Below are 23619 nucleotides of genomic sequence, written 5' to 3'. Positions count from 1 at the left end.
GTACATTGGGCCGCATTGTCAAACATGGCGCTCATTTTTATGGGGATATTATGTATAAATAAAAAAATAAAAAAAAGCAAGCAACAAAAGCAAATAAACAATTTTCCTCTAAAACTCCCCAAATCTAAAGTCCCAGAATATTAAAGCCCCACACTTGAGACAAAAACACACTTCAGATCAAAAACTCGCTCACAAATACAATATAAAAGAACTTGGCTTGCAGAGATAGCTGCTTCTGGCTCCTGTGTTGGAGCCAGAAGTCAACAGGATATTGTCATGCATTAAAACAGGCATGAACTCTCAGGACAGAGATAAATAATACTACCACTTTATAAAGCTTTGATGCGCCCTCATCTGAAGTATGCTGTTCAGTTTTGGAACCCGATTCATAGAAAGGATGTCCTAGAGCTGGAGAGGGTACAAAGACGGGCAACTAAACTAATAAGGGGAATGGAGCATCTTAGTTATGAGGATAGAATAAGGGAGTTAAATTTGTCTCGAAGAGACATTTAGGGTACAAACCCACTTGACGTATTTGCTGCGTGAATCAGTCTTAGGGTATAAACCCACACACCGTATATGCAGCGTATTTACTGCTGCGATACGCAGCAAACTCGCAGCAAAATCGCAGCAGATTAGATCTAAATAACTGAACACAGCATCAAATCTGTACCAACAAATCTGCTGCGTATTTGTTGCATATCTGCTGCATATACGGTGTGTGGGTTTATACCCTTAAAAATAAGCAGGAAAAACGCAGGTTGACTTTATACAATTGTTCTGTGTTAAAATACGCAATTGCGTATTTTTGAAGCGTGAAGCTACATGCGTTTTTCACACAGGTTGTTAACAACTGATGCTTTGCTAACAACAAGCTTCACGCTTCAAAAATACGCAATTGCGTATTTTAACGCAGAACAATTGTATAAAGCCAACCTGCGTTTTGCCTGCTTATTTTTAAGACTGATTCACGCAGCAAATACGTCAAGTGGGTTTGTACCCTTAGGCTACAAACCCACTTGGCGGGTCTGCAGCGAGTCCCCTTGTCTGCGTAATGGCAGACAAACACGCAGCAGGGATGTACATCCCTGCTGCGAGTTTGTCTGCAGCCCACCCCATTAACCCCCCGGCCGCCGGAGCTGATACTTCACCTGATCCCGACTCCGGCGGTTCCCGATGTCTTCAGCAAGCCGGAGCGGGGACCAGGTGGAGTATATGCTCCAGCCAGCCGCTCGCAGCCCCAGCCGCCCGATCGCCCCCCCCCCCGCAGCACCGATCGCACGCCCCCCCCAATTGCCCCCCCTGCAGCACCGATCGCTCGCACGCCCCCCTGCAGCCCCATCCGCCCGATCGCCCCCCCGATGGCTGCAGGGGGGCGATCGGTGATGCCGGGGGGCGATCGAGCGTCCGGGGCTGCAAGGGGGCGATCGGTGCGGCCGGGGCTGCGGGGGGGCGAATGGGGGGTGCAAGCGATCGGTGCTGCGGGGGGGCGTGTGATCGGTGTTGCGGGGGGGGGGGGGGGGGCGATCGGGCGGCCGGGGCTGCGGGCGGCTGGCTGGAGCATATACTTCACCTGGTCCCCGCTCCGGCTTGCTGAAGACATCGGGAACCGCCGGAGCCGGGATCAGGTGAAGTATCAGCTCCGGCGGGGTTAATGGGGTGGGCTGCAGACAAACTCTCAGCAGGGATGTACATCCCTGCTGCATGTTTGTCTGCCATTAAAAGTATAGGGCCGGAATCTGCAGCGAGTCTCGCTGCAATGACGCAGCGAGGGGACTCGCTGCAGACCCGCCAAGTGGGTTTGTAGCCTTAAGGGGAGATATGATTAATTTATTAAAATATATAAATGGCCCCTACAAGAAATATTGGGGGAAATGTTCCAGGTAAAACCCTTTTAAAAAGAAGGGGGAACTGCCTCCACCTGGAGAAAAAAAGGTTCAATCTCCGGACATGTGTCTTTTTTCAAGTATACCTACAGGTACACGTCCTGTAGTGGCTGTATACCTGTGTATACACACGTCCTGAAGTGTGTACATATCTGTATATCTGTATATACATGTCCAGGTCTCTGCTGAGACCCCCTAATAATGACAAATAATATTAATGATTATAGACTAAATGGCCCAGCCTTGTGTTGCTGCTTAGTGAGCTCATTATTTTAACCCCTTAAGGACTGGGCCTGAAATGGCCTTAAAGCGACTCTGTACCCACAATCTGACCCCCCCCCCCCCCCCAAACCACTTGTACCTTCAAATAGCTGCTTTTAATCCAAGATCTGTCCTGCGGTCTGTTTGGCAGGTGATGCAGTTATTGTGCTAAAAATTTACTTTTAGGGTAGCTTCACACCTACCGACTCGCAGCATAAATCTCGCTGCGAGTCTGGCAGGTCCTGGCAGTTCACTGTCACTATATACTGTAATCGCACTATATACTGTTCTGCCGGCCCCTTAACCCCTTCGGCTCCCGCCCCGCTGTGTCTGTATATACATTACCTGTCCTCGCTGCATGGGGTCCTGGCGTCCTGCTCTCCCGCCTGGCCAATCAGTGTGTTGCCCAGCCGCAGCCACTGATTGGCTGGGCGGGAGAGCAGGACAGCAGGACCCCGTGCAGCAAGGACAGGTAACGTATATACAGACACAGCGGGGCGGGAGCCGAAGGGGTTAAGGACCTGTGCAATGTTCAGCATGGAGAGAATGTTCCAGTGGAATTCCTAATGTTGAAGAGGGTGGGAAGGAGGGACAGAGGAGTGGTGCAAAGTTAGGGCACAGATACTCCCTTAGGGCATGGGGTTGTAAGTTTAAAAGTTGTTTTTTGGACAATAACTGCATGACCTGCCAAATGGACCGCAGGACAGATCTTGGATTAAAAGCGGCTATCCGAAGGCACAAGTGGTTTGGGGGGTCAGGTTGGGGGTACAGAGTCGCTTTAAGGACAGAGGCAAATTGTATGAATATGGCATGTGTCACTTTATTCATTAATAACTTGGGAGTGCTTTTACCTATCCGACTGATTCTGAGACTGTGACATATGGTTCTTTAAATTTCTGGTAAATTGGACGTGATACATATGACCTGCCACCCACACATTTCCTACAGATCTTGAAAGTGACTTCCTTTTGTAGGAGCAGGTTACGAAATGTGGCAAAGGAAGCTGTGACCAATTCCTTTGATGAAATCATAGGTGTACGGCCTAGGCAGATTTCCCTCTCAGATCTTTATGGGATATTGCGCAATGATTTTCTAAAGGTGTCTGCTTCCAATTTGTTCTCTAAATGGATTGATGTGATACATGATCCGGATATTGGTGATAAGATTGACCAGGGGTTGGTGAAAGTCAGAGCATGTGTGATCAATGAGCGCTGGAGGGAAACATACTTTAGGATAATACACCGTGCAATCTATGGTTTCAATTTTCCAGTGTCGCCACAATTCCCAGATCGCATCACTGCGTGTCCGAAATGCAAGGTGAATGCCACCGATTTCTGGCATGGCCTATGGTCCTGTCCGATGTAGCAACAGTACTGGAAACAAATTATAGTGTATGTTAAGGCACACTGGAATATTGACTTAAAGGTCGAACCTCAGGCCTTGATTTTTCATTACATTGACCCCACTGAGGGGGTATGTGTACCTGTGAAGTCCATCCCTCTCATGTTGCACGTAGTATTATTGGCGGCCAAGCGGCTTCTTCACGATCACTGGCTGCAGCCAAATACTCCCTCCACCCCTGAGCTGGTTAACCTCCTAAAACACCTGCTCGGTATCGACAGAGTGGAAACGGAGCGGCACAAGGAAAAGGGTGCGGCAGTTTTTTTCAAGAAATGGAGGTCATTCATACAAAGTCACTATACCACATCAAAAATACATGACATAGTAAAACCATTCAGGTACACTACTTGGTATTTGAAGGCGGATTTGGCAGGCTCTCTGGGTCTGCTCAGGCTACTACCCCACAGACCTGCTGGGGCTGCTGACGGGGCTCCGGAGTCATTACTTCCTGACCCGGATTGAGCCTTAGTGATCCTGGAGGTTGTACTGGCGCTTTCTGAAGGGGCATGTGAACCGTCATCTGGAGAACCTGTGATGTGGGTTAGCTAGATATTGGAGGTTATTCCTTTCCCCTCTCCTTTTTCCTACCTCCCCCCCTCTTGTGTCCTTGCCACCTTTCCCCCAGTGTGTCTTAACTTCCCTTTTATGTTACATGTATTTCACTTATGAGGTCTGGCCTAAAATGGACATAATCGCCTAAGGGTCATATTTTTGAGTACCTTGCGCCTAAGAAATAGGTCACATATAGGTTAAGTGCCATAGACACCGATTTGTTGTTTTAGCTATGCTATCTCTGTTTATATGTTTCTTTATGTACACTTTTACTTTCCATGTTGGAGAGGGATGTGTTCCAACATTTGTTTTATGTACCCCAAAAATTTTAAAAAACTCAATAAACAGAATTTGAAAAAAAAAAATTCTGGTAAATTGGAGTCGATACTCGAATCTTTATGAAAAAAAACAAAATAACGTGAAAAATTGTGAAAACAATGCATTTTTCCAACTTTGAAACTTTACTGTTTATACAGAAAATGGTTATGCCACATAAATTATATATTAAATAGCATTAGCAGCATGTCTACTTTATGTTGACAGCATTTATTAAACTAGCTGAGGTGTCCACAGCAGGTATTTAACCCTTTCTTGGGGGAATTATATCGCCGTGTTTGGCCGGCGATCGGGACATGGCACCTTGGCCACCATTACTTTTAACAATAATGGCGGCGGTCCGTCGGTGCTGTCTCGGACAGCACCAACCGCCATTGCTTTCCGGCATGGCCAAGTGGATATGGCTTGCGAAAAGGGTGTGTCATAATTATTGCTCAGTTATCGTTCCAGCGGCTTCATGTATGATTAACCAGGATATTGATTTAGGCCAATATCACCCAGCCCTAATTTCTAGTATTACTTTTTCTGTTACGAAAGGCCCCCTCTCATGTGTTTTATGTTCACTGTTTTTGTTACCCTTCTATGCCCTCCTCTACCATTCTTCCTTCCTCTTCCCTTCTCCCACTACCCCTTCCTCCCTTTTTTACCTCCCTCTCGATCATTACTCAGGCTATAACCTATACAGTGGTGCCTTGGATTACGAGCATAATTTGTTCCGGGACCATGCTTGTAATCCAAATCCACTCATAAACCAAAGCAAATTTTCCCATAAGAAATCATTGAAATGCAGACAATTGGTTCCACACTCCAAAAATAATTGTTTTAGATTCTGAACATGTAAAACAAATGAAACAAACATTTACAAACAGCTGAACATGTGTTGTAAGTTACTGTACAGTATAGCAATCAGTAGTGGTGTATAATGTATAGTAACTGCATAAACCTAAAAAACATCCGCAGTTTGTAGATAGAGGATGGAACTGCAGATCCCCATAATGCAGTAGCGTAGTACAACAGGATAGAATAGAGAAGCAAGGCTGCTGTCAGGGGTCTGTGTGGTCACATGACAGCAGTGGGGAAGGGGTGTGTATTTAGCATGGACCAATTAGGACTGACAGAGACTGCAGGGAGCATGAAGGAATGAGCAGGACATATGTGGGCACATACATGCAGCGGTCTGTCTGGGGAGAGAGAGGATACAGCTATGGAGAGATTACCTCCACAGTCCTGTCCCCTGATGTAAGCCCCAGCCTGAAGTGGATCTGCTATGATTTGGAAGGTGAGGGAGACTTTTTGGTTCAGAGTACAGAGTTGTAGACAACGCTATGCAGACCATGCCCCACTCGCCCTCACACCCAGTACAGGGAGCTTAAACCAAAGCAATGTTCTTAAACCAAGTCACAATTCTGAAAAACTGTGATCTCTTAAACCAAAACACTCGGTACACTGTATTATGTTTTGAATGTATATCTGGAATTGTAAGTTTTTCCTTTCCATGAACATTCTTCAATAAAGTGTTATATAAAAATTCTGCACGGAAACTTGTAATGGAATCTGCGGATTGCGCCCCAGATTTTTTTTTTTTTATTACGACGAATAAACTCTAAAGTAAAAATTTATGACAGATGATGCATGTTCAAGACTTCCCAATCCACAACATGCAGCGGAGCTGCATCAGGCTTATTTACAGTGTGAGTGAATGGGGTTTGACGTCAAATGCGGAGAGTGGACAACCCCTGTAACATTGTTTCTGTATATTAGACATCTGCACTCTTAGCCATTTACATCTTTTTTACGTAAGGCTGGGTTCACACTACGTATATTTCAGTCAGTATTGTGGTCCTCATATTGCAACCAAAACCAGGAGTGGATTAAAAATACAGAAAGGCTCTGTTCACACAATGTTGAAATTGAGTGGATGGCCGCCATATAACAGTAAATAACGGCCATTATTTACACTACGTATATTTCAGTCAGTGTTGTGGTCCTCATATTGCAACCAAAACCAGGAGTGTATTAAATACACAGACAGGCTCTGTTCACACAATGTTGAAATTGAGTGGATGGCCGTCATTTAATGGCAAATATTTGCTGGTATTTTAAAACAACGACTGTTGTATTGAAATAATGGCCGTTATTTACTGTTATATGGCGGCCATCCACTCAATTTCAACATTGTATGAACAGAGCCTTTCTGTGTTTTCAATCCACTCCTGATTTTGGTTGCAATATGAGGACCACAATACTGACTGAAATATACGTAGTGTGTGAACCCAGCCATAATCTGTAAAAACTGAAAACCAAAAATGATTCACCTGGTAAGCACAATTTGTTTACAGCGCAAAATGGGAACAGTTACATAATCCAGAACCATTCATCTCAGAATGCATCACTTTGTCTGCACAGTATGTGGACAAGGAGATTGAATGCTGTGAAGAACATGTGCCACTTCAGACTATATTGAATCTATGTTCAGCTATGTATTCTAGCGCAGTGATTTTCAACCAGTGTGCCGTGGCACACTAGTGTGCCGCGACACATGGTCGGGTGTGCCCAGGGGTGATTCTAGCCTCTCTGCTGCCCGAGGCGAACTATAGAATGACGCCCCCCCCCCCCCCGTCAATCCGCCCACATTATAATCCACTACTGCCCCCTCTCCCCCCTCCCTTATAGATGGTCCCCCTCTTTCCCCTCCCTTATAGATGGTCCCCCTCTTCCCCCCTTATAGATGGTCCCCCTCTTCCCCCCCCCTTATAGTTGGTCCCCCTCTTCCCTCTCTCCCCCCCTTATAGATGGTCCCCCTCTCCCCCCCCTTATAGATGGTCCCCCTCTTCCCCCCCCCCTTATAGATGGTCCCCCTCTTCCCTCTCTCCCCCTCCCTTATAGATGGTCCCCTCTCCCTTATAGATGGTCCCCCTCCCCCCCTTATACATGGTCCCCCTCTCCCCCCTCCCTTATAGATGCCCCCTTATAGATGGTCCCCCTCTTTCCCCCTCCCTTATAGATGGTCCCCCTCTCCCCCTTATACATGGTCCCCCTCTTCCCCCCCCTTATAGACGGTCCCCCTCCCGCCCCTCCCTTATAGATGGTCCCCCCCTTATAGATGGTCCCCCTCTTTCCCCCCTCCCTTATAGATGGCCCCCCCCTTATAGATGGTCCCCCTCTTTCCCCCCTCCCTTATAGATGCCCCCCCCTATAGATGGTCCCCCTCTTCCCTCTCCCCCTCCCTTATAGATGATCCCCCCCCCTTATAGATCGTCCCCCTCTTTCCCCCCTCCCTTATAGATCGTCCCCCTCTTTCCCCCCTCCCTTATAGATGGCCCCCTTCCCCCCCTACCTTATAGATGGTCCCCCTCTCCCCCCCCCCCTGCACAGCAGATAAAACAAAAACAAAAAACAGCACACAACTCACCTGCCCTCCGTTCCCCCGTCGAGCCTCTCTGGTCTGGTCCCGGCTGATGTGCGGCTGCCCGGGGTGTCCCGTCCTGTCCCCGGCAGCGCGCGCATCACAGAGCTCCCCGTGCGCCTGTGCCTGTGACTTCCGGCGCACGGGGAGCTCTCTGATGCGCGCGCTGCCGGGGACAGGACGGGACACCCCGGGCAGCCGCACATCAGCCGGGGGACTAAGGCTGCATTCCCACGTTCCGTGATCCTGACGGATCACGGACGTGGAATGCATGTACTGGAGCCCCCCCGCCCCCGGGAAGTATCTGTAATGAGATGCTGTGAGCGGGGGAGACTGTATTCATAAGCGCCGCGCTGTAGTATCAGCACCGCGCGGCTGATTTAGTACAGCGCGGCGCTTATGAATACAGTCTCCCCCGCTCACAGCATCTCATTACAGATACTGCCCGGGGGCGGGGGGGCTCCAGTACATGGTACAGTCAGGGCCGTTTTAATACATTGGTGGGCCCAGTGCACAGCCCTCAAGAGTGGGCCCCCCCTTACCTTTCTGCACATTGTATAATGTACTGAATTTGCCCCCACACTGTATCAAGAGCCCCAATACATACAGTAGTTACCTTATAACACTATTTCCACCATTCAGTGATTACATATTACATAAAAACTGCACTAAACAAAACAGAAAGATATCACCATTGATACCATTACATAATACCGCCACACCATGACCCCTATCAGTACAAGCCTATAACAGAGTGAAGTTACATCCAGTGACTCACCGGAGGCGTCTTCTCCGATCAGAGTCTGTCACCTTTTCTTTTTCTCTCCATCCAGCATGGGCCACCTTGAAGTCTTCTCCTGGCTGTGAATCTTCTCTCCAGAATCTGCCAGACAAATATTTTAGGCTCCAACACATACAGTAGTTAGGTCCCTTGTACCCCTATACAGTAGTTACACCCCTCTGTACTCCTACATAGTTACACCCCTCTGTGCCTCCATAGTTTTAAGGTGTCCCTGTAGTATATAGACCCTCATGTGCTCCTCCAGTTATATACAGCCCTCCTGTGCGTTCCCCCATTAGTATATAGCCCCCCTGTGCACTCTCCCCAGTAGTATATAGCCCCCCTGTGCTCTCCCACAATAGTATATAGCCCCCCTGTGCTCTCCCACAATAGTATATAGCCCCCCTGTGCTCTCCCACAATAGTATATAGCCCCCTGTGCTCTCCCCCAATAGTATATAGCCCCCCTGTGCTCTCCCCCAATAGTATATAGCCCCCCTGTGCTCTCCCCCAATAGTATATAGCCCCCCTGTGCTCCCCCTCAATAGTATATAGCCCCCCTGTGCTCTCCATAATATATAGCCCCCTGTGCTCTCCCCCATAGTATATAGACCCCTGTGCTCCCCAATAGTATATAGCTCCCCTGTGCTCCCCAATAGTATATAGCCCCTGTGCTCCCCAATAGTATATAGCTAACCTGTGCTCCCCAATAGTATATAACCCCCTGTGCTCCCCCATAGTATATAGCCCCCTGTGCTCCCCCATAGTATATAGCCCCCTGTGCTCCCCAGTAGTATATAGCCCCCTGTGCTCCCCATAGTATATAGCCCCCTGTGCTTCCCAATAGTATATAGCTCCCCTGTGCTCCCCAATAGTATATAGCTCCCCTGTGCTCCCCCATAGTGTATAGCCCCCTGTGCTCCCCCATAGTATATAGCTCCCCTGTGCTCCCCCATAGTATATAGCCCCCTGTGCTCCCCCATAGTATATAGCCCCCTGTGCTCCACCATAGTATATAGCCCCCTGTGCTCCACAATAGTATATAGCCCCCGTTCTCCCCCATAGTATATAGCCCCCTGTGCTCCCCAATAGTATATAGCCCCCGTTCTCCCCCATAGTATATAGCCCCCCTGTGCTCCCCAATAGTATATAGCCCCCGTTCTCCCCCATAGTATATAGCCCCCCTGTGCTCCCCAATAGTATATAGCCCCCGTTCTCCCCCATAGTATATAGCCCCCTGTTCTCCCCCATAGTATATAGCCCCCTGTGCTCCCCATAGTATATAGCTCCCCTGTGCTCCCCCATAGTATATAGCTCCCCTGTGCTCCCCCATAGTATATAGCCCCCTGTGCTCCCCAATAGTATATAGCCCCCGTTCTCCCCCATAGTATATAGCCCCCCTGTGCTCCCCAATAGTATATAGCCCCCGTTCTCCCCCATAGTATATAGCCCCCGTTCTCCCCCATAGTATATAGCCCCCTGTTCTCCCCCATAGTATATAGCTCCCCTGTGCTCCCCAATAGTATATAGCCCCCTGTGCTCCCCCATAGTATATAGCTCCCCTGTGCTCCCCAATAGTATATAGCCCCCGTTCTCCCCCATAGTATATAGCCCCCTGTTCTCCCCCATAGTATATAGCCCCCTGTGCTCCCCAATAGTATATAGCCCCCTGTGCCCCCCCCCCCCCCCCCGTAGTATATAGCTCCCCCTCCCATATAACATTGAAAAAAACAAACACTGTTACTCACCTGGGTCCACGCGTTCCTCTTCTCTTCCCTCCTGTGGCCGCACTTCCTGCAGTCACAAGAGGCTGCACTCCCCTCACCCTCGCGCCGACGCTCCAGTGACGTCGGCCGCTTGAGGGAGAGCGCGGCCTCTTGTGACCGCAGGAGTGCGGCCACAAGAGTGACTGACAGGGAGGGAGCCAATGGCTCTCTCTCTGTCAGTGTCGCTGCTGCTGCAGCGCTGAAGCGCCGCAGCAGCAGCGGACGGGGGCAGCGGCGGACGGGGGGGCCCTGCAGGGGGCGCCATGGAGGGGTAAGTAGATTACCCATCCATGGCGCTCCCCCCTGACAGGCTGGTGGCCGGAGCCCTGTGCGACCGCACTGGTCGCACATAGCAACGGCCGGCCTGCTCGGGGGGGCCCCTTTAACCAGGGGGCCCGGTGCACGTGCACCATGTGCCCTCTGGTTAAAGCGGCCCTGGGTACAGTCAGTGGCGGATTATAATGTGGGCGGCCGCCCGAACCGCTCATATTATAATCTGCCACTGAATGCCGCCCCCATGAAGATAGCTGGTGGCGCCGCCTGAGGCAGACGATTCAGGTCGCCTCATGATTGCGGCGCCCCTGGGTGTGCCGCGGGGAAAGTTCCCCAAACTATGGTGCCCCTGTGAAACAGGAGAAAACAATGGGGGAGAGAAACCTGGGGATGTGGGAGAAACAGGGGGGAGAGAAACATGGGGATGGGGGAGAAACAGCGGAGAGAAGCAGGGGGGAGAGAAACATGGGGATGGGGGAGAAACAGCGGAGAGAAGCAGGGGGGAGAGAAGTTTGGTGGAGAGAAGCAGGGGGGAGAGAAGTATGGTGGAGAGAAGCACAGGAGAGAAGCATGGGGGAGAAGTATGGTGGAGAGAAGCACAGGAGAGAAGTAGGGGGGAGAAGTATGGTGGAGAGAAGCACAGGAGAGAAGCAGGGGGAGAAGTATGGTGGAGAGAAGCACAGGAGAGAAACAGGGGGAGAAGTATGGTGGAGAGAAGCACAGGGGGGAGAAGTATGGTGGAGAGAAGCACAGGAGAGAAGTATGGTGGAGAGAAGCACAGGAGAGAAGCAGGGGGAGAAGTATGGTGGAGAGAAGCACGGGGGAGAAGAAAACAGGCCCAGGTTTCACACTGAGTGAGTATAAATACATTTAGAATCTATATTATTAACTATATGTATAATATGTACTGTTTTAGTGTCATTTTGTGCCATTTTGGTTGGTGGTGTGCCCCAGGATTTTTTAAGTCTAAAAAGTGTGCCGCGGCTCAAAAAAGGTTGAAAATCACTGTTCTAGCGGCACCCACATATTGCACATGCACCTGTATGGCTGGTTGTGCAGCTATGGAATGTACTACTTCCTGTTTCCTCACTATGAGTCATTCTTCTTTATGGTTTCTCTGTATTATTGCCTGCTGTTACTTAGCAAGTATGTGATAAGTAAGGGATGTCACACTAACACATCTACTCAAACAACTCTGTGAAAACTCTACACTGTGAGGGTGGGTTCACACTACGGAATCCGCGCTGACAAATTCCAGCGGATTCCGCCGCTAGTACCTGCTCAAGGCCGTGCGCCTTTCCGCTGGCTCCATAGACTCCATTCTGTGGGCGACCCGATTCCGCTATCCGCCAAAAGAATTGACATGTCAGTTCTTTCGGCGGAATCCGTCCATGCACAGGATGGTGTCTATTGGCACGGGCAGAGAGGCGCGTGGCCGTGAGAGTGTACTACTGACTGAGTCCGCCGGAATTTATCCGTGCAGATTCCGTAGTGTGAACCCACCCTGAAGATGACCCTGCAAGTTTTCCCACATATGTGCCTATTTTCTGCACTTTCCATTGTATTAGAAAGCACTTGCGTAATATCCTCTACTAATGCCTGGGCCCATATAGTGTGGTAAGGATGCCATATTACATGACACTGATACGATATTGTAAATGCCTAATATATTGTCCTTTTGGTTTTGCAGTTAAGATGAGTCTGCTAATGATAAGTGAGAATGTGAAATTAGCACGCGAGTATGCTCTTCTGGGGAACTATGATTCCGCCATGGTTTACTATCAAGGTGTGTTGGATCAAATGAACAAATATTTATATGTCAAAGACGCCTTTCTACAGCAGAAATGGCAGCAGGTAAGCTTCTGACACGTCTTTTTGCAGTATATGCAGTCTATGCAACAATTCTAGCATTTAAAATTATACTTCTGTAAGATTACATGGCTTTAAGTGATGTTCACCCTTTTGGCATCAGTAGTTTAATTCACATGGTTAAAGGGACCCTCAAGCCAACTCCCCCCCCCCCCCCCCCCCCCCCCACCACCACCTTCCCCCACAAACACAGCATTGTTTTCCCACCTCTGGTCTCCAATGTGACCAGCCAAGTCACACTGGGGTTTTTTTGTCGACCAGCTTATACTGGGACATATCTTAGAAGTAACTGAGGAACAATGTTATTAATTTGCTGTTTGGAAAGGTTTGTACATCTTTATTCTTTGAAACATTTGAGAACAAAAGAATAGACTGTCTTTTTTTCTCTTATCCTCCAACGCAGCTTCTTTGAAGGTTTGAGATGTAGGTAAGAGTGTACGGCATCACCCAAATATTGTGTACATGCATGCTTTGTATTGCTTGTGTTACTTTATTATTACAAAGTTTTTGCAGCTTTCGCTGTGTTAGCATGAGTTTTGTGATGACTTGCAGAAGTAAGTTGCAGAATTAGGACGATTTAGACAGATTACTGGCTAATTGTTGCCTTTTAAAGGGAACCATTCACCCCGTGGCCCCCGTTAGAAACAGACAAACAGTTACATAAAGGTCAATATACTTACCATATCGCTCCCGGTCCCGTCCCGGATCTCGTTGTTGACACGGAGAAATCGCCGATTCTTCTTCTCGCGCCCATTATGGTAATGAGCGCCACCGGCCCGAAGTCCAGCCTTCTCCCCGCCTCCGACACTTGATTGACGCCGGGTCTTCTTCCTCCTCGTCTTCTTTCTTCTCGCCGGATCCCGCGCAGGCGCCGTGACGGTCGTTTTCGGCGCATGCGCAGTTCACAATTGAAGCCGCTCCACAGCTTCAATGTTTACTGCGCGTGCGCCGATTGTCAGAGCTGAAGTGACGTGTTGGACTTCGCGCATGCGCGGTACACAGGAACGTCACAAGCACGTATCCTGTTTACCGCGCAGGCGCAGAAGAGATGACGAGACCTTCGCAACGGCGCCTGCGCGGGAATTCGTGAGGAGACTGAAAACTGAAGACGTCAATCAAGTTCCAGGAGGCGTGGATGGGCGGCGACGAGAAGAGGACCTCATGAATAAGTTGGACTCGTCCGTCGTTTCCTATGGACGTTGGACTCATCTCAGCTCATTACCATAATGGGCGGGAGAAGAAGAATCGGCGATTTCTCCGTGTCAACAACGAGATCCGGGACGGGACCGGGAGCGATATGGTAAGTATATTGACCTTTATGTAACTGTTTGTCTGTTTCTAACGGGGGCCACGGGGTGAATGGTTCCCTTTAAACATGTAGAAGTCATTGTCTGCTGCACAATGCTATCTATATCATAAAAATCAAAGTCTGTCTGTCTGTCTGTCCTTCTGTCTGTCTGTCCTCTATAGACTTCCAAACGCCTGAACCGTTTGACCCCAAATTTGGCACACAGATACATTGGGTGCCCGGGAAGGTTATTGCGAAGGTCCCGTCCCCGCCAGATGTACAGGAGGGGAGGGGGAGGGGGAGGGGGAGGGGAAAGAGCGGCGCCCCATAGAGATGAATGGGAAAATCTCCTCACTGCAAACACAGGTGATATAATTAGCTGCAGCAGACACGGCAGTTGGAGCCTTAGCAACCAATAGGATTACTGCTTTCATTTTCACAGGGAGCAATGGTTGCTAGGGAAGCTGCCTCACAACATCCACAGTGATAACTGGTAGACCCCCTACTCCATCTATACAGTACATGTATATACAGGGCCCACTACTCCATCTATACAGTACATGTATATACAGGACCCCCTACTCCATCTATACAGTACATATATATACAGGGCCCCCTACTCCATCTATACAGTACATGTATATACAGGGCACAACAGGTATACCAAACTGTGACTGGGTAACACTGCTACACCAGACCTGACCAATACCGCCATACTGTGCTGGATAACACTGTCATACCAGACCTGACCAATACTGCCATACTGTGACTGGATAATACCGCCATACTGTGACTGGATAACACTGTCACACCAGACCTGACCAATACCGCCATACTGTGCTGGATAACACTGTCATACCAGACCTGACCAATACCGCAATACTGTAACTGGATAACACTGCCATACCAGACCTGACCAATACCGCCATACTGTACTGGATAACACTGTCATACCAGACCTGACCAATACCGCCATACTGTGACTGGATAACATTGCCATACCAGACCTGACCAATACCGGCAAACTGTGACTGGGTAACATCGCCACACCAGTCCTGACCAATACCACCATACTGTGACTGGATAACACCATCATATCAGACCTGACCAATACTGCCATACTGTGACTGAATAACACCGCTATACCAGACCTGACCAATACCACCATACCGTGACTGGATAACACCGCCACACCAGACCTGACCAATACCGCCATACTGTGACTGGATAACACCCCCATACCAGACATGACCAATACCGACACACTGTGACTGAATAACACTGCCATACGGGTAAATACAACCCTGCAGGTATACAGTACACTACAGGTATACAGGACCCCAAAACTATACACTACAAGTGCACGGGACCTCCACAAAACTATATACTACAGGTATACAGGACCCCAAACTTTACACTACAGGTATACAGGACCCCAAAACTATATACTAAAGGTATACAGGACCTCCACCAACTATATACTTCAGGTATACAGGACCTCCACCAACTATATACTACAGGTATACAGGACCCCAAACTATACACTACAGGTATACAGGACCCCAAAACTATACACTACAGGTATACAGGAACTCCACCAACTATATACTACAGGTATATAGGACCCCAAACTATACACTACAGGTATACAGGACCTCAAAACCATACACTACAGGTATACAGGACCTACACCAACTCTATAATACAGGAATACAGCACCTTCACCAACTCTATACTACAAGTATACAGGACCCCAAATATACTACAGGTATACAGGAACTCCACCAGCTATATACTACAGGTATATAGGACCCTCAAATTATACACTACAGGTATACAGGACCTCCACCAACTCTATACTATAGTTATATAGGACCCTCAAACTATTTACTACAGGTATACAGGACCCCCGAACTATATACTACAGGTATACAAGACCTCCACCAATTATACACTACAGGTATCCAGGACCCTCAAACTATAAACTACAGGTATACAAGACCTCCACCAACTATACATTACAGTTATACAGCACCAACTATATACTACAGGTATACAGGACCCCCAAACTATACATAACAGGTATACAGGACCTTCACCAACTGTACACTGCAGGTATACAGGACCTCCCTCAACTATACACTATAGGTATACAGCCCCCCCAACTATGCACTACATATATGCGAGACCCCTAAAAACTATACATTGTGGGTATACAGAACCCCTCCAACTATGCACTACAGGTATACACTAATTCCACTGATTAACTCAGATGAAACAATACCTTTAGCTTGGTCTCCTGGGCACCTTAGAACAAATCTAATTAACACACTGACACTTTATACCCGGGCAGCGCCGGGTACATTTTCTAGTCTATATCATAAAAATCAAAGTCTGTCTGTCTGTCCGTCCTTCTGTCTGTCTGTCCTTCTGTCTGTCTGTCCTTCTGTCTGTCTGTCCTTCTGTCTGTCTGTCCTTCTGTCTGTCTGTCTGTCTGTCCTCTATAGACTTCCAAACGCCTGAACCGTTTGACCCCAATTTTGGCACACAGATACATTGGGTGCCCGGGAAGGTTATTGCAAAGGTCCCGTCCCCGCCAGATGTACAGGAGGGGAGGGGGAGGGGAAAGAGAGGCGCCCCATAGAGATGAATGGGAAAATCTCCTCACTGCAAACACAGGTGATATAATTAGCTGCAGCAGACACGGCAGTTGGAGCCTTAGCAACCAATAGGATTACTGCTTTCATTTTCACAGGGAGCAATGGTTGCTAGGGAAGCTGCCTCACAACATCCACAGTAATAACTGGTAGACCCCCTACTCCATCTATACAGTACATGTATATACAGGACCCCCTACGCCAACTATACAGTACATGTATATACAGGGCCCCCTACTCCATCTATACAGTACATATATATATATATATATATATATACAGGGCCCCCTACTCCATCTATAAAGTACATATATATATACAGGACCCCCTACTCCATGTATACAGTACATATATATACAGAAACCCCTACTCCATCTATACAGTACATATATATACAGAACCCCCTACTCCATCTATACAGTACATGTATATACAGGACCTGCTACTCCCTCTATACTGTACATGTATACAGGACCCCCTACTCCATCTATACAGTACATGTATACAGGACCCCCTACTCCATCTATACAGTACATGTATACAGGACCTCCTACTCCATCTATACAGTACATGTATATACAGGGCACTACAGGACAGGTATACCAAACTGTGACTGACTGGGTAACACCGCCACACCAGACCTGACCAATACCGCCATACTGTGACTGGATAACACTGCCATACCAGACCTGACCAATACCGCCACACTGTGACTGGGTAACACTGTCACACCAGACCTGACCAATACCGCCATACTGTGCTGGATAACACTGTCATACCAGACCTGACCAATACCGCCATACTGTGACTGGGTAACACTGCCACACCAGACCTGACCAATACCGCCATACTGTCACTGGATAACACTGTCATACCACACCTGACCAATACCGCCAAACTGTGACTGGATAACACTGCCATACCACACCTGACCAATACCGCCATACTGTGACTGGATAACACCACTATACCAGACCTGACCAATACCGCCATACTGTGACTGGAGAACACCGCCACACCAGACCTGACCAATACCGCCATACTGTGACTGGAGAACACCGCCACACCAGACCTGACCAATACCGCCATACTGTGACTGGATAACATCGCCATACCAGACCTGACCAATACCGCCATACTGTTACTGGATAACGCCGCCATACCAGACCTCACCAATACCGCCATACAGTGACTGGATAACACCGCTATACCAGACCTTACCAATACCGCCATACTGTGACTGGATAACACTGCCACACCACCTCCACCGACTCTATACTACAGGTATACAGAACCCCAAACTATACACTACAGGTATACAGGACCCCCGAACTATATACTTCAGGTATACAAGACCTCCACCAACTCTATACTACAGGTATACAGGACCCTCTATACACACTGACACTTTATACCCAGGCAGCGCCGGGTACATTTTCTAGTGTGTAATAGCGATGAGCGTCCAATGGCTGATGATTATGTAGAGTAAAATAAAACACTTTATACTTTCTCTAAACTCCCTGGAGTTCTTCTATCTTCTCACCGTTGGCACGTCTGAAGTGATAAGTCTAAACTTAGATGTTGACCCGGGCAGCCCATAGGATACAGCAGCGTCTGCTGCCTATGCTCCTATTCAACGGAGCGACGGCAGCAGATCGTTGATGTATCAGTCGCTTGTTTTTCAACATGTTGAAAAACAAGCGACTGCAACAATCAGCCGACATGACTGATGTCGGCTGATGGTTGCACTCTATTCCACGGGACGATTATCACCCGTAGTGGCCGATATCGGCCGAATACGGACGATAATCGCTCCGTGGAATAGGGCCTTAACAACACACACACTCATACCGTCGCAGAGCTGTGGCTTACCGACTTCACAGCCCTGGAAATAACAGCAGCCCGGCCTCTGATAGATCAGTACCTGTCTATGGTAACAATGTGTGCTTGGGGCGAGGGGATGGTGGTCTGCTTGGATAGTGTGTGTGTGTGTGTGTGTGTGAGAGAGAGGTTAGGTTACATAGTTAATACGGTTGAAAAAAGACACATGTCCATCAAGTTCAACCAAGGAGGGGATGGATACAGGGAAGGGGGAGGGGTGATAGGTTCTATACATATGCATTTATATTATTTTGCTCTAAGAACTTGTCTAGGCCGGTTTTGAAGCCCTCTACTGTTGTTGCTGTGACCAGATCCTGTGGTAGACTGTTCCACAGATTCACAGTTCTCATGGTAAAGAAGACTTGTCGCCTCCGGAGATTGAACCTTTTTTTCTCCAGGCGGAGGCAGTGCCCTCTTGTCCTTTGAGGGGGTTTTACCTGGAACATCTTTTCCCCATATTTCTTGTAGGGACCATTTATATATTTAAATAAGTTAATCATATCTCCCCTTAAACGTCTCTTCTCCAGACTAAACAAATGTAATTCTTTTAATCTCTCCTCATAACTAAGATGCTCTATTCCCCTAATTAGTTTAGTTGTCCGTCTTTGTACCCTCTCCAGCTCTAGAACATCCTTTTTATGAATCGGGTTTCAAAACTGGACAGCATACTCCAGATGAGGCCATACCAAAGCTTTATAAAGCGGTAATATTATATCCCTGTCCCGTGAGTCCATGCCTGTTTTAATGCATGACAATATCCTGCTGGCTTTAGAAGCAGCTGATGACATTGTGTGCTGTTCCGTAGTCTATTATCTACAAGTACACCCAGATCCTTCTCCATCAGCGACTCTCCCAGAGTAACTCCCACCAGGACATATGATGCATGCGGGTTATTAGTACCCAGGTGCATAACTTTGCATTTATCCACATTGAACATCATTTGCCAAGTGGACGCCCAAACACTCAGTGTGTCTAAGTCATCCTGTAACATCTGCACATCTTCCATTGACTGTACTGTACTACAAAGCTTGGTGTCATCTGCAAAGATAGAAACATTGCTGTTAATTCCATTCCTAATATCATTAATAAACAAGTTAAACAGAAGGGGGCCCAGTACTGACCCTTGGGGTACACCACTTATTACCGGGAACCATTCGGAGTAGGAATCATTGACCACTACTCTCTGGGTACGATTTTTAAGCCAGTTTTCAATCCAGTTACACATAAAATTTTCCAAACCGATAGACTTTAACTTACCCATCAGACGTCCATGAGGAACTGTGTCAAACGCTTTTGCAAAATCCAGGTACACGATATCCACAGCCGCGCCGCCATCCAGGCTTCTACTTACCTCTTCATAGAAACGTATTAGATTGGTTTGACAGCTTCTGTCCTTAGTAAAACCATGCTGGTTATCACTTATAATACTATTAGTCACTACATATTCCTGGATGTAGTCACTTATAAGCCCCTCAAATAGTTTCCCCACAATGGACGTTAAGCTTACAGGTCTATAGTTACCTGGGGAAGTTCGAGAGCCCTTTTTGAAGATCGGCACTACATTTGCCTTACGCCAGTCCCTCGGCACAATACCAGTAAGCAAAGAATGGCTGAATATTTCATACAAGGGTAGAGAAATTACATAACTGAGTTCCCTAAGAACTCTGGGGTGTAATCCATCAGGCCCTGGAGCTTTGGTTACATTGAGTTTATTTAATTTATCTTGGACCATATCTATAGTAAACCAGTTCAGTACATTACATGTGTTAGCAGCACTGGCCCCACCCACCTCAGTACTGGCCCTACCCACAACAGCTCCATCCTCTTCTTTTGTATATACAGAACTGAAGAAGCCATTAAGTAACTAAGCTTTCTCCTGATCCCCAGTTATTAATTCCCTGTCGCCATTATTTAGGGGTCCTACATGCTCTGACCTTGTATTTTTTGCATTAATATATTTGAAGAATTTTTGGGGGTTTCTTTTGCTATCTATGGCTACCTGCCTTTCATTGTGAATTTTTGCTTTTATTACATTTGTACAGGTTTTTTTGACTTCTTTGTAATGTTTAAAGGCTACAGCTGACCCCTTTGATTTGTATTTTTTTGAATGCACCTTTTTTCTCATTTATAGCCCTTCTAACCTCGGTTGTAAGCCATGTGGGACTGGATTTTACCCGTTTATATTTGTTACCCATTTGTTAGGTGTGTGCATGCGTGTCGCGATGGGATTCAGATGGGGATGGAGGCCAGATGGGGGTGTGTGTGTGTATAAATCCCTCACAAATTGTAGTGACTGTTGCCTCTGAATTATCTCCCGCTGCATGGGAAGACTTTGGATAATCTTCAAGCCTACCACAGGAAATTTCTGTTGTGGTTTGGCATGATGAGCGTGCTTAAGATGGATGTTCTCATAGGTTCTTATATGTATTTCAGACTGTCCCTAACTGTGTACCAGTGTCATATTTTAGAACCTTGCAGAGGTGGCAGAGGGGGGCAGTCAATCCTGCTTGAACAGGTTGATCTTGACAAAACCAAAAACAGATGGAGGGGTGGGCTACCTGACTTACGGCTCTATCATGAAGCAGCAGCACTAACCAGAATAATTAACTGAACGCACAGTGGCACTTCTATAAGATGAGACATGCTGGAACAACAGATTTCACCAGGAGACCTTGCCACTTCTCCCTGGCTTATTCCATCAGACAGAGACTCTGTTCAGGGATGGCCATTCCTTACCAAACACACATTATGTATATGGGACAGGTGGGTCGGGCAGTTCAAAATCACATTGCACCCACACCTTGTTTGGGAATCTGGCTTTTCAGCCATGGTTATCAGCTTACACCTTTTTGATCTGGAAGCAAGATGCTTCTACACTTAATTTTGGCTGAAAAATAGTTGCCATTATTACAAGCCATAAGGGAAGCTCATCCTGGGGTGGCCTTGTCCTTGTTGGAGCACAATTAATCACATTCCTTTCTCAGGTTTTCCCTCCAGGCCTTACATTGTCTGTCTTTGATCAATGGTTGTTAGCATTGAATGGGGGACCACGGGTGTTTATCAAGATTTTATAGTCTACTTCTATCTTTGAGTAACCCTGACAGAGCTTCCTACTTTTCCTTGAGGGAAAAAGACTTGGGGGACGTCTTCTCTGCTGAACAGGTGACGAAAATGTGCACCTTCTTTCATGGTACTGTATGTCCTCGCCTCCCATTCAAAAAAGAAGAATTTTAAGATCATGTCACGGTGGTACAGATGCCCAACCACAACCCACTTTATGTATGCTGATGTTTTGTACAATAGATAATAAAATAAACCATAAAAGCATGTACAGAGCAAAGAAGGATAGGTATGTGAATGGCCTTGAGGAGTGTGGATTGATGCTTTCGGGGCATTGTTAAATGCTAGCATTCAGCAATGTTCCAGCGCCAAAACTACAAGTGTTTTTTTTTTTGTTTTTGTTTTTTTTAAATTAGGAAGGCACAGAGCATACCCCTTGTGGTAATCATACAGCAGCACTGTTCTAGATGTGTATACATATACTTTGCCTTTTTCAAGTTGGGTTGGATGTTTTCAATTCATAAATGCACCTGAATTGTTTTTATTTAGGTGTGTGAACCTGTACAACTAAATATTGCCCAACTTTATGCCAACTTCTATTTTTTTAAGGTTTTCCATAATTTCTTATAAACTGTATAGAATCTATTGGTTTCAATGGGCCAATACGCACAATAGGTTTTTTTTTTTTTTTTTTTTTTACATATTTCATATATTTTCAGAGAGTCTTGTATACATGCACTTATATGGTCCATATTTGCAGCATAAAACACGTAGGCATAACCATTCCGAATACTTGGTTTGGGGGGGCTGACATGTCAAGAAAGCTTTTAATGTAGTGATAGTACAGATAGATGTAACTATTGCTCTTACACATTTTCCCATCCAGGAGAGCTGTGAGTAGAGCTCTATAATAATCATAGTGACACAAAAGAAGTCTTTTCTTTAGTAGTCTAATGTGTTAAAGTTATTTCTTGTTTGTTTTTAATGGGTTTTAGCTATTAGCTTTCTACCTACACGAGTTCATTACTGTAGAGTACTTGGGTACCTCACTGCATGAGAATGTACCTGCTCTGCGCATTACTACCAGCCACAGATATCACTGTGTCACATATTGGCTTTGGTGATGTGAAGCTGGAAGCCTTGGGCTGCGATCACATATTTGCATCTGAGAACTGTAGAGAAAACGCACAAAAAACACATTGCAAAACAATGCATGCTTTTTAAGGGTCCTTTCACACATAAAGATTTCTCTTCTGCAAACGAGATCTGTGCTTGTTTGCGGAGCCTTTTACACGGCACAAGAAATCTTCCGGCCGGGCTGCATGAACAATCTATATATTATTTGTGCAGCCATAGAAACCAGAAGCACAGATATACATATATCCGTGCTGTCCGTTTGAAGTTCACGCAGCAGCAAAACATACATTACCTAGCAGACGGCTGCTGTGTGCTGTCTGACATCCTGTTTCTCCGACTTTCCCATACAAGAAGGAAAAAAGTGCAGAAGCAACTGGGATAACCAAAGCCTTGATAGGATTGTTAAGAAAAGGGCCATTCAAGAATTTGGAGGAGATTGACAAGGGGTGGCTGGCTTCTGGAGTCATTGCTTCAAGAGCTATCTCACACAGATATATCCAGGACATGGGCTACAAGTGTCGCATTCCATGTGTCAGGTCACTTATGACCAATAGACAACGCCAGAAGCGTCTTACCTGGGCCAAGGAGAAAAAGAACTAGACTGTCGCTCAGTGGTCAAAGGTGTTTTCAGATAAAAGTAAATTTAGCATTTCATTTATAAATCAAGGTCCCAGAGTCTGGCGGAAGAGTGGAGAGGCACAATCCAGTCTGCTTGAGGTTTAGTGTAAAGTTTTCACAATCAGTGATGGTTTGGGGAGCCATTTCATCTGCTGGGGTAGCTCCACTGTGTTTTATCAAGACCAAAGTCACCGCAGTCGTCTATCAGGAAATATTACAGCACCTCATGCTTCCCTCTGCCGACAAGCTTTTTGAAGATTGAATTTTCATTTTCCAGCAGGACTTGGCACCTGTCCACACTGCCAAAAGTAACAACACTGTGCTTTATTGGCCAGCAAACTCGCCTGACCTTAAACTCATAGAGAATCTATAGAGGAAGATGAGAGACACCAGACCCAACAATGCAGATGAGCTGAAGGCTTCTGTCAAAGCAACCTGGATGTCAATG

The 23619-nt window shown here is 47.0% G+C and overlaps 1 protein-coding gene across 5 annotated transcripts in view; it reads left to right on the top strand.

The window, feature by feature from the left end:
• The window catches only part of KATNA1 (katanin catalytic subunit A1), a 175241-nt gene that overhangs the window by 34888 nt on the left and 116734 nt on the right, over positions 1-23619 (top strand). For 2 of the 5 annotated variants that reach the window (XM_069955637.1, XM_069955636.1), the window contains exon 2: positions 12352-12515. The exons of 2 other annotated variants lie outside the window; for them this stretch is intronic. In XM_069955637.1, coding sequence (XP_069811738.1) covers positions 12357-12515 — 159 coding nt within the window. In that variant the 5' untranslated portion in view covers positions 12352-12356. Of the gene's footprint in view, positions 1-12351; positions 12516-23619 lie in introns of those variants that run through there. One more of the 5 variants, XM_069955640.1, reaches the window with a different exon arrangement.

This window comes from Dendropsophus ebraccatus, assembly GCF_027789765.1.
Source record: "Dendropsophus ebraccatus isolate aDenEbr1 chromosome 6 unlocalized genomic scaffold, aDenEbr1.pat SUPER_6_unloc_1, whole genome shotgun sequence".
NCBI classification, from domain to species: domain Eukaryota; kingdom Metazoa; phylum Chordata; class Amphibia; order Anura; family Hylidae; genus Dendropsophus; species Dendropsophus ebraccatus.
Note: the sequence above shows the minus strand (reverse complement) of the source record. Positions and strands in the feature narration are given on the sequence as shown.